At 44.5% G+C, this 19,361-nt stretch overlaps 1 protein-coding gene across 1 annotated transcript in view; it reads right to left on the reverse strand.

Moving 5' to 3' along the window:
- Positions 1 to 19,361, reverse strand: part of TRPM1 (transient receptor potential cation channel subfamily M member 1) — a 109,766-nt gene that overhangs the window by 64,391 nt on the left and 26,014 nt on the right. The window contains exons 9-12 of the mRNA XM_088445553.1: positions 8,066 to 8,138; positions 7,348 to 7,448; positions 1,827 to 1,997; positions 290 to 424 (exon numbers count right to left, since the gene is read on the reverse strand). Coding sequence (XP_088301679.1) covers positions 290 to 424; positions 1,827 to 1,997; positions 7,348 to 7,448; positions 8,066 to 8,138 — 480 coding nt within the window. The remainder of the gene's footprint in view (positions 1 to 289; positions 425 to 1,826; positions 1,998 to 7,347; positions 7,449 to 8,065; positions 8,139 to 19,361) is intronic.

The following is a 19,361-nucleotide window of genomic DNA, read 5'->3' on the forward strand; positions in this document are numbered from 1 at the left end:
ATTTCATTTAAGAGTGTCCCAATATAGACGTTATTTGTCTTTCCCCCCACCTCTGCTTCTAGCATAGGTACTTTTCTTCATGTGTTCTGCACAAAGTCTATGGGTGCACCACCAACCATTAATCGTGTAGAATTATCCAAGTAACCTACCTGCATGTTGGTTCTTATAATAATTTTTTGCTGATTACTCTCTGATTACTATTTAACTTTTCACTAGTGCGGACTCATCCCTGTCTTTTTTCTTGTTACTATTATATTTCACCATCATTCATCATTACCCATCTACTTACTGTATTATAAAGCTCTTCTAAGCGAGGTATAGTGAGAAATCTCTGCATGTTGACACCATTCTCAATCAAAAGTTTTACAAAATCCACTCGATCTAAAACCAGGGCATCCATCATGGCTTGCTCTAGGGAGTTGACCTTTGAAAAACAATTTACATATCTAGAATAATTATAATCATTTTTGAACTCTCTCAGAAAAAGCACATAAAAATATAAAAATGTTACAGATATTTTATTTTGAAATAATTATTTCTTCTCTTGGGACAAATGTTGAGATGAGCAAAATTCTCTGAATTGCACAATGAGATATTCACCACTTTCTGCTTTGGGATTTGGAATCCCTTAGATTTTCTAGCAGAATCTGGCCTTAAGTGTTACATATGGAATATTCTCCAATCAGTTTGGTTTTTCCAGAACTCCTTCCAACACCACATCACAGAGCTAACTGACCTGACACTGTCATCATCTCAGAGATATTTACAGAATTTAAATTCGACTTGAACTTAGAATACCGTGCATTCCATGGAATGACCCTAGTGTAATGCAATGACTGTATCATGAACATATTTGCACCATCATTGCATGAAATGTAGAAGCATCATTCTTGAGATAAACAATGCACGAAACCTTAGCTGACTGTAAATATAGTGAATGATGTACTTAATGAATGTCTAAATTCCAGTGGCAACATTAGAGGTGCTACTAAAGTTCATATTTATATTGGGCGGCATGCAGATGCTTTAGCAGTTAGCATCAGTGAAGTATTTTACCTACCGTAGATGCTGCAACAGTAAAATCTGGCTCCCCAGTGACTGGCTGCCTGGCAGTGGCTTTCCATTGGAAGCGCTCTCTGGTTATCACCGCCGGACAGGCAGTCCCATGGGGAAGGTGCTTTCTCCTCTTGGAACTGCTGGTTCAGACTGCAATTAGCAAAGAGCTCTTCCAATGGGAAGCCACTCCCCTGCTATAATTGCAGCCCTATCTGGCTTCTAGGAGCTGTAGCTGATGCAGTCTCTAGAAGTCTGGGCTGCTTATTAATTTGTGCTCATATGTGGGTTTGTGATCCCGCACATGTGCACAAGCTACACAGGTAAAGAAAGGTGCAGTCCCCCCGGCAATGACAGGGAGGAGCCGCTGGTTAAATTTACTGCCTCACAGCACTGAGATTTTGGGTTCAAATCCAAGCAAAGCCCTCTATTTTGGGAGTTTGTATGTTCTTCATGCTTGTGTGGGCTTCCTCCGGAAGCTACAATTTCTTCCCACACAAAAACATACTGGTAGGTTAATTGGATTCTGACAAAAAATTAACCTGTGTGTGTATATGTTTGTACATGTGGTAGGTATTATATTATGTAAGCTCCAATGAGGCAGGGACTGGTGTGAATGACTAAGATATTCTCTCTCTAAAGAGTTGGTTTTAAACAAATAAATACAAAACATTGTAGTTGAGAATTCTGTGCACAGCTTTTAGTAAGCACAAAACATGGAACTGTGATGGGAGGTAGAGTGGTGATGCTAAGAGTGTCGAAAAAAATAATACCCAGTTCAGAAGCTCAATCTTCCTTGGATCAGTCTCTTCCTCTGGCTCGTCTTTGCCTTTTCCTTTCTTTTTACCTTTGCTCTTTCCCCTGGGTGCTTTAGTTTGGGCTACAGGTGATCTCTTTTCTTTATCGTGAGCGGAGCCATCTGCTGCTGTAAGGCTTCCTAAAGGCTGGCATCATAATGTAGATAAGAAAATATGGTGTAATTCAGTATATCTAATTATATTGTTATGATATTCTTATTAAGAAATGTAACTCAAGAAATATGGTATATTTAATTTTCTAATTGGGGCTGCATTCCCCTGGTGTAGTAGCCTGCACCTGAATAAGCAAGTCCTGAAATGCACACTTTTAGCTTCTCTGCACTCTGCAACCCAACCGGTGATTCTTGATATGTCACTATTGGCGCACCATCACATGCACCATCTACAGTTGCAGCAGCCCTATGGCAGGTGCAGTTTCTCCATCTGAACATGGCCTCTGTGGCTACGGCTCTGAATCTGAGAGAACAGACACTTTCACTGACGCGCTCGGTACAACAGGACTGGCAACAAAAATCTTGGGTCCCGGTACACTCACCTTTTTGGGGCCATCATCCCTCCCTGGAAGGTACAGGAATGTCGCCCATTGGCTCATTCTGTGTTTCTCCAGACCCATGACAGTGTCTTCAGAACCATCCCCATCTGTCTCTCCAGCCTCATCCTCCTGTCTGTCTTGCCATTACCAGCCTCATCCTCCTGTCTGTCTTGCCATTACCAGCCTCATCCCAATCTCTGTCTCTCCATCCCCAGCCTTTTTCACCCTCTCTGTGCAGCAGTGCACCAGTCTCCCCCTCCTCTACATCAACCATGTCCCTTTGGCACCAGCAACACTCCAAAGTCACTGTGGCTCTTTGGCACCAGCACCCAAACCCATTCCTTTGCCCTTTTGCACCAGCACACACACCCATTTCTTTCTGACACATCAGCACCCCCTCAGTGTATTTCTGACTCCAGCCAGCACAAGCCCCCCATGTCTGTCCAGCCCAGTATTCACTGCAGCAGCACAAGCAGCAGAGCTGGATTAAGGCTTTGGGGGCCCGGGGCACTTAAGACTGGGGGAACCATGTTGCATGGTCATATGATTTACCGCCGCATGGCCGGCGGTTCAAATCCCGACAGCGGCAGCCCGACATGGGTGAAAATCCCGAACGGTGATTAAGGTAAGTAACCCTAATCTTTCCCTCCCCCTAACTCTAACCCTCCCTTAGGGGTGCCTAGCCCTAACCACCCACCAGTGCCTAACCCTAATCCCCCCTCTAAGTGCCTAAACCTAACCCCCCCTTCCCCGCTGCCTAAACCTAACCATCCGGGGGGGTGAGTAACCCTAAGTCCCCACCGGGAGCCCCTAACCTAACCCTCCCCCTGCGGCTGTCTGCGCCCGACGCCTGTCATTTAACCCTTGCCGGGAATAGACAGTCAGGAAGCCGGCGGTCGGGATTCTGTCCGTCGGCTTCCCGACTGCTTCCCCATAAAAAAGGAGCGTGATCACACATCACACCCCCAATTCATGTCACACAGGATGCATGTATATCGCTTCCTCAGCTGCTAGGCTTCCCCCTCCCTTACATGTACAGCAGGTGAGAGCATTTCCTACCTACAATGCCTCACCGCAGGGAGGGTTAGGAGTAGGGGTTAGGCACTAGGGGGAGGATTAGGGTTAGGCTACAGGGGGGAAGGTTAGGTTTAAACTGCGAGGGGAGGGTTAAATTTAAACTGCGGGGAGGAAAGATAGGTGTAGGGTTAGGGTACTTACTGGCAGGTGTCGGTATCGTATGCCGACATCAGGATTCTGACCGCTGGGATCCTGAGCACCAGCATCCCATACTCAACCCATCACACACATACATACATACATTGTTATACATACATACAAACATACATACATACATACATACATAGAGTGCACCTTCCCTGAGCTACCTTACCACTATAAGTTGGCTGCTGGATAATCAGGTCTCCTCCCCTGCTCTCTCTCATGCTGCAGGCATTGATTGAACAGTGTAGCGCAGCCTTGCCCCATGCTTGGACACCACCTCCCTCCTGTTCTACATCTGTCAGTGAAGTCCTACTCTGCACTGCAGCTGATTAAAAGATTGGGGAGGGGGCCCCAAAACAGGGATGCCGGGGGTAACTTGCCCCCTGCGCACCTCACTTAATCCGGCTCTGACAAGCAGGCAAGGCAGGTGACAGTGGTCAGGCTCTGTGGACTCCTGAGTGACCGGGACCCCTCGAAGTCCCAGGGTCCAGTACAGTTGTCCCGATATTACCCCCCTGTCACCGGGCCTGAGCGACACTGCCATAACATGCCCATGACATCTAGATGTTTGAGCCCACTTCAGGCCACCTCCCAGTCACCACCAAGTAACACCCATGACTTTGCTGCCCCATATCTGATTCTGTCTGTCTTGATTGCAACAGCATCTTTGTGCATAGACTCTGTGTAACACATGCATCATAGCAATTTTCAGGACATTTCGCGCATGCACAGTTGCAAATATTTGCTCAACTACATGAACATTGGTATTGCGTTTGAATTGCGTGCACCTCCGAATCAGGCCCCTTATCTCATAAGCTACAAATGTTACTATCAGCAATTCAACTGCAGATGGCGTACTTAAATTGGCTGGTACAAATTGTCTCCTATATGCTAACAGTTGGTGTTTTGCCTGGAATCGGTATGTAATGCATGATGAAATACAGACACCAGATGCCCGAACTGTCTACATCCCGACCTGGTCTGGAAAGTACCCTAACCATCCCCTGTCCCCCCCTAACCCTCCCTGAGTGGTGCCTAACCCTAACCTCCCCCCGGTGGTGCCTAACCCTAAGTCCCCCTGGTGGTGCCTAACCCTAACCCCACTTCCCGCACTCTAACCCTCCCCGGGGGGTGCCTAACCCTAAATCCACTCGAGGAATGCCTAAACCTAACCCCCTCCTCCGCAGCTAACAGCTAGAAGCTAAAGGGATTTTGAGGTCTATCTTTAGTCCCGGGTCGGGCTTCCATTGTCGGGATTCGGATGGCGGGCATCCCGGCCGGGCGGTAACTGACTGCATCCCGTTTTGCCCTTCCTCTTATCTTAAGAGAGAGGTCAAATTAATTTTTTCCAGTAATTACTTGTAGTTTTTTAATGTGACTCTAATGCATCTAATGGCTACAATTAAAGCTGTTTTTTTAATTATTTATTATGTATGCAAGGGTTAGAAGTTAACTATTGAGTTTAAATCTACTGGTAGTCGTGAGAGTGTTTAAACAAATGAATCACATGCAGATGTTTTATTCTTTGTTCTCACCAACTTTTTATATAAACTGTTTTGTATGGAGTTTCTACTCTCCTTGTAATCAAGTCATTTTTCAGCATTTAGAAGGACTAATAACCTACAGTACAAAGCTGGGACAGAAAGAATACAGCAAAGTTACAAACACTCGGCTCTCTATCTGTCCTTACATTACAACTTCCAGAACATTGTCTGCTTTTCATTACATTAGTTTGTGGATGTGAATCAGATCCTTACAAAAGAGATTTCTAATCATTTACGATACAAAAAAATAGATGATGTGTTTTAAGATGGAAAAGTTCACAAATCCATTAGTAGAGACTCTTCGAAGTATAATTCCCTGTTTGGGTGGATAATATACAAATAGAGATAATTGATGTATCCAGGGATTGTCCCAAACAAAAATCATGCTAACATAAAAGAGTAAAAACTCCCCAGAAACTTTGCACAGCAATATTAGATCCTCTCCCAACACCGAGAATCTAAGTCAGCAGTTATATAACTACTATACACATAGGCCCGTATTCAATTTGAGGCAAAAAGTCCCGATCCACGATACTTTTTCGCCGATGACATCATTTTTGCCTGTTTTGCTTTTACCCTGTATTCAATTTGAAAGACTTTCCGCCTATGCGAAAATTTCACCTATGAATAGCAGGCGGAGAAAAGTGCAGCATCAGGGTTTTGGGGTGCAACATTGCGGGAACCCCCCTGCAGCCTTCAGACAGTCCCCCAAAGGTAACTGTGTAAAATAACAAAAAAAACACTTAAACACACCCCAAAAAATGTCTTCGAAAAAGGGGGCAAAAAAATTGGATTTTTCAGGTTTTTTCAACTTCACTTTAGCAACTTTTAAATATGCTGACCCCCATTTTCAAGTACCCCAAATTTGTTGGGATAAGTTATTTTCTGGAAAAAATACTCCTGAATATTATTCTGCACCACGTATAGAAAAATGCTATTTAGCAGCTATTGAGCCCGTTTAAAAACACCAAATACCTTCAACAAGCCAAATCGGGGGGTACCATAGTGAACCCCTATGCCAGAGCATCTTTTGGGGGGTGTCAAGGTGATTTGTCCAAATCTGACAGTACTTTCCGCCAATTCAAGTTTCGCCGGGTCCCGTTTCTGCGTACTTTCAAATTGAATACAGGGTAAAGTGTGCACGCGGAAGACACTTTTCCGCCTACAAAATAGGCGAAGTAGGCAAAAAGTCCAGGACGTGAAAAAGTATCGCGGCTCGGCTCAAATTGAATACGGCTTATGACCTTATAAAACCAATCCAGTGCATTCTAATACTCCTTTGGAATATAAACAGCTGTACATTAGTGAAATAATACATTTTGAATTATATTAGTACATTCTTTAGGATATCCATCCATAAGCTGATGCTGACCAGACTTAGTAAAATAATATCATACTTAAATTACATAAGAGGACTGGGCTTAACAGCAACAAATCTTTTTGTGGGATTGATTAACAGCTAAAGGTCGTAAAGGACCTCAATGGTAATGAAGAGTAAACCAGTCACTAAATCAAGAGTCACATACTTTTTAAATAAAATTTGGAATGCTGTTTTCATTAACAATGAGAATACAAACCTAACTAGGGGCCTGATTCAGCACTGATCGCAACTGCGATTACGCACACAAATGGACGATTGTTGTGTACTGCACATGCGTACGCATCGCAGTGCGAGAACGGGCCACTGTGATTGGGACTGTGATTAGAGTGACTACGAAGACCCATCGCAGAGTGACTGACAGGAGTTGCCGTTTGTTGGAGGTGACGGGGGGGGTGGTCGGGGAAATGCAGGTGTGCCAGTGTGTTTGAATGCTGTTGAATGGGCGTGCATAAATAATCCACTGCAATGCCATACGCAGCCTGAGCACTCATAGCGTGCAAAGAAGTTAGCAATTCCTGAGTAAAGTCAGAGCTTAGTGTGTGTGAGGCTGTGACAGTACTCAGATGTACCGATAGTTTTGCAGTCTTGCTAAACATTATGGATGTGTGTAAGGCAAAGCGGGCGTCCTTTTGTTGTGCTGCGGCAGCATAGCGATCGCAATGGGTTAGCATACTATCGCAGTGGAACTGCGTGCGTAATCGCTATTGCATTCACAATTGCGATCGGTAGTGAATCAGGCCCTATGTATGTTATTTGCTAATTGAATTCACAAACTTAATTTAACAAGAGAGATCTTACCGGCCATTGGTGTCCAAAAACAAAAATTTGGCTGCGTGCAATGTCAACACGGTTCCATGCTAATGCTAAACTTAGCTGGTCAGGAGCAGAGGCATTTGTACCTGAATGAATATAATTTAAATATTATTGTCATTGTCAAGTACTAAGCAATGCTGTACAAATAAAGTTCAGATGAATTTGAAAATCTGGTGTGAATTTCTCGCTTTGATAATTGAACAAAAAACAAAAATCAGATTTCAAACACATTTATATTCATATACTAGGACAGTCTTAATTTGGGACCTTGGTCAACAGCCCTTTACATCAGCCATACAGATTTCTAATTAGCCTTCAGGATACTAGTCATGAACATTACTTAGGTTGATACATAATTACCTTATCAATATTTAAGTTGTTAAAGTTTAGTTGTTGCCTAAAGACGGTGACAATATTCATGATAAAAATGCAGCAAATTAATAGATAACCTGCCTTAACCTCTTTCTGGCCAGCTTGTCCCATATAGCAAATAAGACTCAATTATTGTCCATAGAGATGAATAGATATACTCTACCTAACTGTACTGAAGTAAACTGGGCAACACAATATTGTTCTCAACATCAGGTACAGAGAAGGGTACCCGGGAGGGACCACCCATATTTGGAATTGCAGCAATGACTGTCTCTAAAGCATTTAGGCTATAGGTGCTCTTTCTGTAGAAAGAACTACACACGTCACTTACCTTTTAGAAGAGCTGTCAATATAGCCATTTCAATATCTTGTTGACCTTCTGACCCCATACGAAAAACAGTTATCTATAATGAAAATATACAGTACAATTTAACTATCTTGAAATATTATAAAGAACAGCTATTTTGTCTTTCTTAATGATAAGTAATAATCTAGAACTTGAGATCTGGACTCCAATCCTACAACAGGTCATGTTTTCAGGATTTATTTAATTTTACACAGGTCAGTTCATTTATTTTGTTCGGCAAGTAATTATTCCACCTGTTGCTACAGACAGAAACTGAAAACATGACCTCTAGATGATAGTTGAGGATTGGAGTTTAGAACCCATGATCTAATATATAAATTTGACTTGAACTCCGCGGTGGCATCTGTAAATGTGCGCATACGCAGGATCTTGAGTCCCGACATTGGCCCGACCCCTAGAAGCAAGATAGGGCTGCTATAATGGCAGGGAAGCGGCTTCCCATTGGAAGCGCTTTCTGCTATCGCAGTCTGGATTGGCAGTGCCAGGGGAGAAAACACCTACCCTGGGACTGCCTATCTGGCATGTGATTAGCAGTCACTGCCAGGCTATCACTGGGGGTGGTGGATTATACAGGGCTGGCTGCAGACCTTAGGTAAAATCCGCCACTGCTTGTGACTCTCTTGTGATACAAACGTGATTACTTAACACTGGTGTCATTATTTACAATTCTTACGTAATCATTTAGCCAGGCTCTTATTTTAGCTAAGCCACTGAGTACAGGAGTAGCGTGAGAGGGAGTGCACTACACCCAGTCTGTGATTGTTGTTGTCCACCGGGTTAGCTAGAGGGGGGATGGCTGCACAAACACAGGCGTTCCCTTAGGAAAGCCTGGCGTTTGTGGGCAGCCCTACTGACATCACTCATGATGTCAGTAGTGGACTTCCTGCTCTATTAGAGCGGGAAGTCCACTCGGGCTTGTGAGAGCTGAGACCCTACCACAGGGTCTCCTCGCAAGCCCGATGGTCGCAATAATCGCGACCATCTCCAGCCCGCTCGCACAAGCTGTGGGTGGGCATCCACAGCTTAGCGAGCGGGCAGGAGAAAAAAAAAATCCCTGCCCTAATTCAGAGCGAGCGCTCGCAAACAGCGAGTAGCTCTGAATCAGGCCCTCAGTCAAGCTGTGCATCTGTACGTTTACACCGTGGGTTGCATGCACTATGCAACTTCGTGGAAGAACATCGACCATTTGTGTTGATATCAGCATTGCGTGAATTAGGCCCATAGTGTGATATTATTTAATATTTCACTCAAATGCAAAGTTCTTGCCAATGTACAAAACACAAGACTGCTTCTTTTTATAGTAGAGAGGTGCTTGATAAAGCTTGTGTAAGTGAACAGACCTTACTTGTAAGCAATATAATAATTTGATGAAACAAGATACAGTTTTGCCATTTCTATAATAATTTGATGAAACAAGATACAGTTTTGCCATTGAATGGATGCAAATAGACTACTGCAAGTTGATATAGCCAAAAAGCTATCGAAAGCTTGAAGAGTCTATTTGTGATTTGCCATTAAGTAGCTGCTAGTTATCATCATAATTGTGTATCACTGCCCCAACCCTACAGCATCCATATCGATGAGTCCATGCTGCGGTCCATATATAACTGTGTTGCAATACCCCATATGTACTATAGGCCTGATTCAGAGACGGTCGCAATTCCAATATTAACTCAGAATGAGCAACTGTTTGCTAATGTGCATGCACAGTTTTTGTTTTGCAACTACGTCCATACAGAGAAACCATTCGTAAAGTGAGTGGCAGGTAGTCAGCGTTTGGGGGTGGTAACGGGTGGTAGTTAGAAGAACGCTGGTATGTCTGACCGTTTAAATGCCGTTTCATGGGCATGCATAAATTAGTCATTGCGATCTCTTGTGCAGCATGAGACATCTCTGTGTGTCAGGAGCGCTGCAGTGTTTGCGGCTGGTCAGACTTGCCTTAAATGTTGCATGACTGCCTGCTGTGTGTCGATGGCACCGATGTTTGCGCTGTTGCACGTTGTCGGATGGAAGGCAGCAGTGGGCGGCCCTATGCTCGGCTATGCTTTGGTTCGGCTTTAGCATATTTCAGTAGCTGCGATCCATGAGAATGCAGTTGCGATTGCATTACCGCCCTTCTCTAAATCAAGCCCAATGTTTGCTTGCCCCTGCTCACCCTTGTTCTGTCTCTCCAGACAGAAATGCAAGCAGTTAGCACTTAGCTTTAGCCTAGCTAGCCTGTACCTGGCTACATGGGTGAATGCAGCAATAGATAGTGTAATATAACACCTAGCATTTATTTTAGGTAGTGGATGTGGACAAGTATTTATCAATAAAATAGAGAAAAACATTAACTTGAAATTCTATTACTTTACCATTGATAAATGACAATCTCCTACTCTAAAGCTGCATACACACACAACGATTTTTTTAATGAACGATTTTAGTAAACGATTTTTTCCCTTGAAAAAATTTACTAAAATCGTTTACTAAAGTTGTTCATTTACTAAATGTCATTAACGATTTTTATGAACTGCAAACGATTTTTGCATATTCCCTTAATGAAAATCGTTGAGTTGACAAGTCTGACTGAACTACAAACTACAAACTACAAACGTGAACGCGCATGAACGATAATCGTTCATCGTTTGACTCAGAAAGTAAACGATTTTTGCAAACAATTATCGTTAAACGATATCGTTTAACGATAATCATTAAAAAAATCGTTGTGTGTGTATGCAGCTTAAGGCATAAAATCATAAAAAAAACACTTTCTTTTCGTGACTGACATTTTTAAAGGACATTTTTAATCAGTATTTTCTATGTTGATAAAAATACCACCGCATCTAAGTTAGGCATTACCTCTGCACAGTACGTCATCAACTGAGTGATTGAATTTTAGCTGCAAAAAAGTAAATATGAACACATGCAGGGCCGGACTGGCCACCTGGTAATTCTGGCAAATGCCGCCACATAGTGTAAATGCAATGTAATGGCCAGAGGGAGAGGTGGGCGCTAGTGTCTCTAAAGCAGCACTTGCTCTGCTGGAGGCGGAGCTATTGGTTTCCTGGGTGCTGCACATCACAGGTGCACACACCCCCGCGAACACAGGAGCGCCCCCTCCACAACTGCCCCCCACCCCTTGCGAGTGTCCCCTCCTCGATCATAACAGTCCCCCGAGGGTACCCCACCGTGATCACAGAAGCACTCTCCACCTGATGATCATAGCAGCACCAACCTGCAGGTAGGTGCCGATACTGGAACCCCTTTGCACATGGCGAACATCACTCAGTAATGAATTTGGGGTGTATGCGCATTATGAATGAATGTGTGTGGGCAATTGGGCATCCTGTTTTTTTAGTTAGTTGAAATACATAATCATTAATATATTTATACATAAGCTTCTATGCGAACATATGTGAGTCTACCATGTAAAATCATGTAATGCTAAAAATAAATGCTTAGATGGCACTATACTGTTTAATATAGACATATTCTGATGGTATTATAATATTTAAATGCTTTGGTAACATTGCGATAATATTTGTTTTTAATGTTCAGATGGCAATATATTCCTGTGTACAATAAAATAAATACTTCCAATGTTTGGAATGCTTCTTCTATCTATAAACAAATAAAAGTGCAAGCACTGGTGTGTATAATAGACGCAAAAAGACAGTAAAGCATCCTGAGACCATTCATGTGTGGGGTTGCATCTCAGCCAAGGGAGTGGGCTCACTCACAATTTTGTCTAAGTACACAGCCATGAATAAAGAATGGTACCAAAACATCGTCCAAGAGCAACTACTCCCAACCATCCAAGAACAGTTTGGTGACGAACAATGCCTTTTCCAGCATGATGGAACACCTTGCCATAAGGCAAAAGTGATAACTAAGTGGCTCGGGGAACAAAACATCAAAATTTTGGGTCCATGGCCAGGAAACTCCCCAGACCTTAATTCCATTGAGAACTTGTGGTCAATCTTCAAGAGGTGGGTGGACAAACAAAACCCCACAAATTCTGACAAACTCTAAGCATTGATTAGGCAATAATGGGCGGCCATCAGTCAGTATGTGGCCCAGAAGATGATTGACAGCACGCCAGGGCGAATTGCAGAGGTCTTGAAAAAGAAGGGTCAACACTGCAAATATTGACTATTTGCATAAACTTAATGTAATTGTCAATAAAAGCCTTTGACACTTATGAAATGCTTAGAATTTTACTTCAGTATACCATAGTAACATCTGACAAAAAGGTCTGAAAACACTGAAGCAGCAAACTTTGCAATGGTCATGAGACAAGGTGGAAACTGTCAAGGAAACAAAAGTTCTGGTGATGGGTTGGAACTGGGACCCAGGAGGATAGGTACAAAGTACCCAAGTCTCTTTAGGACATGGGAGTACAGAAGAGGTGTAACCAATGTCTCCAATATGCAGCAACCGCAGACATCTCAACTCACACCTCTGCTTCACAGCAGCTCACACTATAATCATGCTGTAAATGAGAGGAAGTTGCCATGCCTTTCCATGTAGTCATGCACTCCCACCATACCTGGGTCTGCCCAATGTCTTGGCAGCCCTGCTAGGACTACCCATTACCAAATGTCTAATTTCGCCTATGTTGTAAGGGCCATTACGGTGTGTGGCATAATGTGTAAGGGGCACAACTGTGTGGCATAATTTGAATTGGGGGTACTATTGTGTGGTCACACCCTTTCCCAACGAGACTACAGTACAACTTGTTTTTTTTAAGCACGCCTATGGCGCTCTCTTCCTCTCCTTAAGGTGTGTAGGGGGACACCAATGCTCTTTATGTATACAGAGCACCAAAGTGTGTAGTTATGACTCTGCTTTGGTGTGTACAGATGTGTCATCCTCTGCCCTAAAAATCCCTATCTAAACACTATCTAATCCTCTACAACTGTTAAACTAGGGCTTGGTCAATTGGGAAAATGTCTTCCCTTTTCTTTATGTGTGACCTACACCAATGAAGTACCACATTTACCTAAGAGAACCAACCAAATATTCAAATGTGTGACTATGGCACATGTTTGAATCCCCTACATTATGCAGTGGTGTCACAAGGTGGGTGCGGGCTGCACTGGGGTGTCACTCGCCGAGGTGTGACACTAAGGTGCAGACTCCCCCTCAGTGATAGGAGCTGGGTGCTGCACTATAGCATTAAGTGCAGCACTCTGTTCCTGACACTGTGAGGGAGCCAGCTGGCCGGCACTGCACACACAGGGCCCCCCATTTTACCACCCAAATAATAAGCACGGGGGGTTCAGTCCGCATGGACACACCCCCTTCACGCATGGCCATGCCCCCTTTTTGACGGTGCACGGCTAAGCTGCGCACACAGCATCCCTTCCTGCACCGGGAGATACCGTGGAGAGGGATGCCACTGGCAGGATGAGCTCTGTTGTCTGTATTTTAATACAGAGAATGATGTATACTTGTATGTTGTTCTAATATTAATTATATTTGTAAGAGCATAGACTAAGAAGTGGGAGGAGTCAGGAATAGTAATGGGAGGAGTCTATGCCAGGAGCCAGATGCTGATGCCAAGGTTGGCCTGTGTGTTCTTTAAATGCCAGGGCTTATTTTTAGTCCCAGTCCGGCCCTTGACACATGCATTAGTTTCTGGTGAATATACACAGGGCCTGATTCAGCAATGCATGCTAGTGAACTGCTGAACGCAGATTCCCGATGTACAGGAATCTGCGCAGGTGCATGACCCGTTCTGCACATGTGTAGAACGGGTATGCGATCCTGCTTGCAGATTGGCAGCAGACTGTTAGTGATTGACAGTCTGCTGCCATTTGTGGGCGGGGAGAGGGCGGCATCACCCTCCTTTTCCTGAAACGGAGGCATGTCGCTGCCATTGGGAGGGGGGGGAGAGAGGCCAGGATCTCCTTCAGCTGATGAAGATTTCATGGCCCCCTCCTCACATCTGCGGCGGCCGGCTGCTTGATGCCATGGGGCACCTTAGCAGGCCAATGTTATGCATATTATCCGATGCTGCGTTGGACAATGTAGCTCGGATAAGTAATACACGGGAGGCATGCACGCAGTGCAGTTATAATTATGGCCAAGTTGCATGTATCTCTGAATCAGCCCGTTAGGGCTCTATTTATCACAATCCGCATCTGAGAAGTGATCAAATTGCCAGGATTTGCAATGCAATATTTGAATCTGGTCATCTGATTGCTGTGCCCCGGTCGTCTGATGCAGTAAACTGAGGATGCAGCCAGGCCCGTCGACAAGTGGGTACAAAAAGGATACTTGTACTGGGCCCCAAGATACCGAGGAGCACTGGCCCCCATGAAAAGTCAGTTCATGTGTCCCCTTTGCCTCTGCCACTGCTGTAAGTACTGCAGGCCCAGGGCACAGGCAGAGAGAGGGAGTATAGCACAGCGCACGTGACGTTATGATGCTGGATCAGAGAGGAGCCGAGCTCAAGTGGCCAGCAGGGGCAAACGCAGGATTTCTAGAGGGGGGTTTCCAAATGTCTGCTTTTAGAGCGAGTGTGGCCAATCTATGAAGAGGGCATAATTAGCACTTAACCGGCTTTAATATGCGCCATACAAAGTGTATTGTGTGTATTAATTCCAGCATATACAGGACCAGTGATCACAGTAAGCCATAAGAAGCAGCAGTAGGGCCATCCTGCTGAGCTGAATGTTTTTATTTAAAAATGGGGGAGGGGGCGCCAATGCTCTCTCTGGCACAGGGCACCAAAACATCTAGTTATAGCTCTGGCTGAGAGACACAGACACAGGGGCTGGGTAGTGAAGATGATGGACACATGGGCTGGGGAATGAAGCTGAGCGACACAGGGTGGGGAATGAAACTGATAGACACAAGGTGGAGAACAAAGCAGAGAGGCACAGTGGAATAAATGAAGCTGAGAGACACAGGGGAGATGAGTGGATGGCTGGAGATAGGGAGACACAGATGGATGAGGCTGCAGACAGGGATGGTGCTGGAGTGACACAGGTGAAGATGAGGCTGGAGAGACGAGGGTTGAGGCTGGTGCAACACAGGCAAGGATAAGGCTGAGAGACACAGTTGGGTATGAGACTGATAGACAGGGCCGATTGCCAATGGCCAACCTGCATGTACAGTACCTACTGGGAGGGGATAGGGGACCGCAAAAAACATGAGTGTGCCGGGCCCCGATTTCTGTTGCAGGCCGTGGATGCAGCACATCATCTCAGTTTATAGGTCAGATGACTGGGTCATCGAGCCGCTAACCAAATCACCGACCACTTGTCTGGGTGCAGGTGTTTTTTTTTTTTTCAATTTTTTTTTATTTCACTATGATCAGCGAAGCGGTTTATCAGACACACAGCCTGATCACTGAAGCCAACTCCGGGCTGTGCTTGTGAAAAGGGTGTGAATACTACTCCAATTCCCCTATCATATATTTAGGTGAAACAAAAAGAAATGTGAAAAGGCTGTGAAAACACCCATTTCAAATTATTTTAGTAAAAAGATGATTGGTAAATACAGCCCTTAGACTGTAATATCCACTAGGGCAAAGGCTGTTGTGAATAAACATTATCTGTAAAGTGCTGCATAGTCTGTTGAAGCCATGGCACCCAGTTTAGGAAACACTGCCATTTACTACACTGTATTTATAAACCCACATTTCTCTTTATACATAGTCTATGGATATTGTTGGGATGATGACAGTCTATTCAATCTGCATTATGATGTGTTTTCTGGGAGGAATGTGTTTTCACTGAGCCATGTTGCTTAAGCCTTCCTTTGTAATTGCAGGTGGGACATCTGATATACTGTGATGCTCACTGTATTGTATTATGATGACAGGCAGTCTTGAGCGAGGGAGGTGGGTTGGATGAGGAGCGCTCTGTGCTGCCTCAGATCTAGAGCATCAGAGCCAACGTTCTCTAGGATTCGCCGTGACTCACCAGGAGGCCCGACATCCAACACGTGCTACTGTGCATGCAAGCCCTGTTGGCGCATCTTCCCTACTCACCGTTCCAGGAGACTCTATGTGCCCTCTGATACACCCAGCCATAAGAGCCATATAGAGCCTAATGGAGTATCACAATTACCCTATACCACCATTACTATTACTAAAGGGCATAGCACCACTAACCACTGGGGCATACACCATCCTGTAGTTCAGCACACTACAATGCCCAGCAATACCCTTATGCTCCAGGCTGTTCCAGCATTGTTATTGTACATGTTCATTCCTGTGATTTTATGCCACCTTTTTGTTCTACCTGGTGAAATAAACCTAACCTGGTAAAGCTGTACCACTTGTGGACTAACTGCCACCAGCACCACTGCTGTGCAGCTCATACCACTTCCATGGTCTATCAACCCGTGAATTTTCCAGGTCTCAGTCCATCTCTGGCACAGAGCAGGGTCATGAACCCGGGACTTAGTTTGCGTTCACACATAGCAAAAACCTGGGTTGATGCACATTCACGTGCAAAAAACGGGTTTTGCTGCATGTGTGAAAGGGGCATTACTTAACATCCTGTACACCCAGGGCCCAGTGTACTGTCTGTGGTTATATACTGTACATATATTTACATCATACCATCAATCTTGTTACGGACCCCAGTGTCCATGAGGTGCGAGCGAGGGAGAAACACACTGATTCTGCAGTTTTCGCGGAATCAATGTGTTTATGCTTGTGAGTCCCGATTAAAGACGCGGGGAAAAAGCTATTTGATTGAATAGCTATTCCCTGCGCTGCGGGCCTTTTGGCCGGCAATTAGTCATCGGTGAACTCCTGCTGCTAATTGAATATGCCCCTGAGTGTGGGAACATATATTTATCATTCCTCAGACAGCATGGGGCTAATCCAGAGATGGACCTTATTGTGGTAGCCACTGTGTCTTTGTACATAGTAGCTGTATGGCAATATGTGAATGTCGCAGTGGAGTCTTATGAAAAAGGTTTCTCTGATCCACTGCTGCATCCAAAGATGCAGCATCTGATCAACTGCGTGGACATTGGACATCTGAGTCACCCTCAGGTTACTCAGGTTGTCCGGGTAAATCACACTGCTGGGGCTAGTGAAGTTACATCCAGGCACAGGGCACTGAGACGGACATCTCAGAAACAGTACTGCACATGCTCAGATCTGCAATCATCTGAGATTTACGTACATTGGCAAATGCAGGATTTATTGTGGGAGGTCTCCTACACACACACACACACACACACACACACACACACACACACACACACACACACACACACACACACATATATATATATATATATATATGTGAGACACACACAGCATACACCTACAAACACATGCACAAAGAGCATACATACACATACTGTAGCATACACACACAGCATACTTACAAACACGCACAGAGCATACATACACATAGCATATTTACATGCACACACCCATGGGCTCTGCTCCTAGCTGCGGACCTCCTCGGTGCTGTGCTGCTGAGCGGCCGTGATCCTTCCTCTCCCATGTTCCCTCTATGAGGACTGTATTGTAAATTGCGGTGCACTGCCGGTTCAGCTGTCAGCGCTTCCGCGTCAGGTGATATGAAAGCACCTGATGCGGAATCACTGACTGCTAAAAAGACAGTGGTCAGGCAGCTCCGATCATGGTGGGTGACCGGCAGCTGATGCACAGACACAGACAAGGGGCCAAATGTAATAGGATGAGAGTTTAGAAAATGTGACAGTTTTCTCACACTTTTTAAACTCGGCCAATGTAATAGAGTCTGAGAACAAAGCAACAGAGCAAACTCGCATGTTTTCAGACTCAAAAAACTTTCACAAATTAAAATCTCATCCAGATGTTTTTCCATTTTGAAGATAAAACTCCACCTATGTGATAGTTTACTGCTAAATTCTCACATTTTCTAAACTCTCACCCTATTACATTTGTCCCAAGGTCTCTGTCTCTGAAAAAATTTTTTGGGTCTGTCAGTGGGAGTTTCTAGGTACTCAGAAACCCCCCCTGTGCTACTGACATAAATATCGGATTTATGTAAATCTCTGAATCATATTTGTTTTAAATCACCATTATATGAAAATGTGATGTTGACCACTGAAGGCTATACCTACACAGATGAGCCCCAAATAGTGCAGAATTTTATTTGGAAGCAGAGTTTTGTCTTAATACTTATAATGCTATGAATACCTGGGGCTATAATTATTATGCGTTGAGTTTCCAAAACCACCAATTTTTGGCTATTTTGCATGCAGGGTTTATAATGGCAATAATATAGTTTTGCATGCAATGCATACTGTACTTACTGACTTTTAGTTCTTCCTCTCCGGGAGTTGCCTGAAGAGGAGATGCAGGAATGTGAGAGAAGTGCCTACTCTTTACCCAAAAAATCGGGAGCCTCCCGCATGTCCCAGGAGAGTAGACAAATGATTCAATGTTCTTGCTTTTTTAAATTTCATTCGCAAAACTGTTACAAATCATCAGCTTTGAAAAACCACTGAATAAATATAGCTCCTAGGGCACTAGCAGACAAGATTTTTTTTTAGCAATTGAGGAGAAGCCATTTAAAACCTCTAGGCAGTTACAGGTACATCTCTGGGCCTGATACAGAGGTGGATGCAGTTACAGCCGTGTTTGCAATTTTTTAGTGGCGTCGCAGCTGCTGTAATATATTTATGTACTAGTGTGTGCCAGACAGTGCAAGTCCTGAGATGCTTACTTTCAATCCCTGTCGATGGTGTAACTCCGCCATTAGTTCCAAACACTCCACCATATGTGCATCATCGTGTTCACCATAGACACTTGCACAAACCTATGGCTGGTGCAGTGTCTTCTTCTAAACTCTGGCTAAATATGGCTCATGTGGCTCAGCTGATGCTCTGTTCTTGGGAACGCAGCAATGTTCACTGACACGCCTGTGACACTCCCGTAACGTGCATGAGACAGTGGGCCTGATTCAGACCTGGTCGCTAGATGCGGCCGCTCGCTCCCAGCGTATGGAAATTCAGCTAAGTGATGTCAAGGCAGGCGCTCGCACGGCAAGGCATAAGCAGGCCCACTATGTATTGGCGAGCAATCACTTTGTGTTTTCAGATGCCCACTAGTCTGTCTTTAGCCGCCCACTAGTGTACGTCATCTCCAGGAAGTATATACAACTATCGGTTCATCGGGTTCCATTGGATCTGAAAACAGCGCTTGCAGTTGACTGTACCCTACCGCAAGCACTGCGAGCAATTCAGTGTATAATTCAACCAGGTGACGTGTACTATGATGCTGCCTGTTAATTATGCACGCATCAGAAACGGC

The sequence above is a fragment of the Taudactylus pleione genome, unplaced genomic scaffold, assembly GCF_031769625.1.
Source record: "Taudactylus pleione unplaced genomic scaffold, aTauple2 ptg000019l, whole genome shotgun sequence".
In the NCBI taxonomy this organism is placed as follows: Eukaryota; Metazoa; Chordata; class Amphibia; order Anura; family Myobatrachidae; genus Taudactylus; species Taudactylus pleione.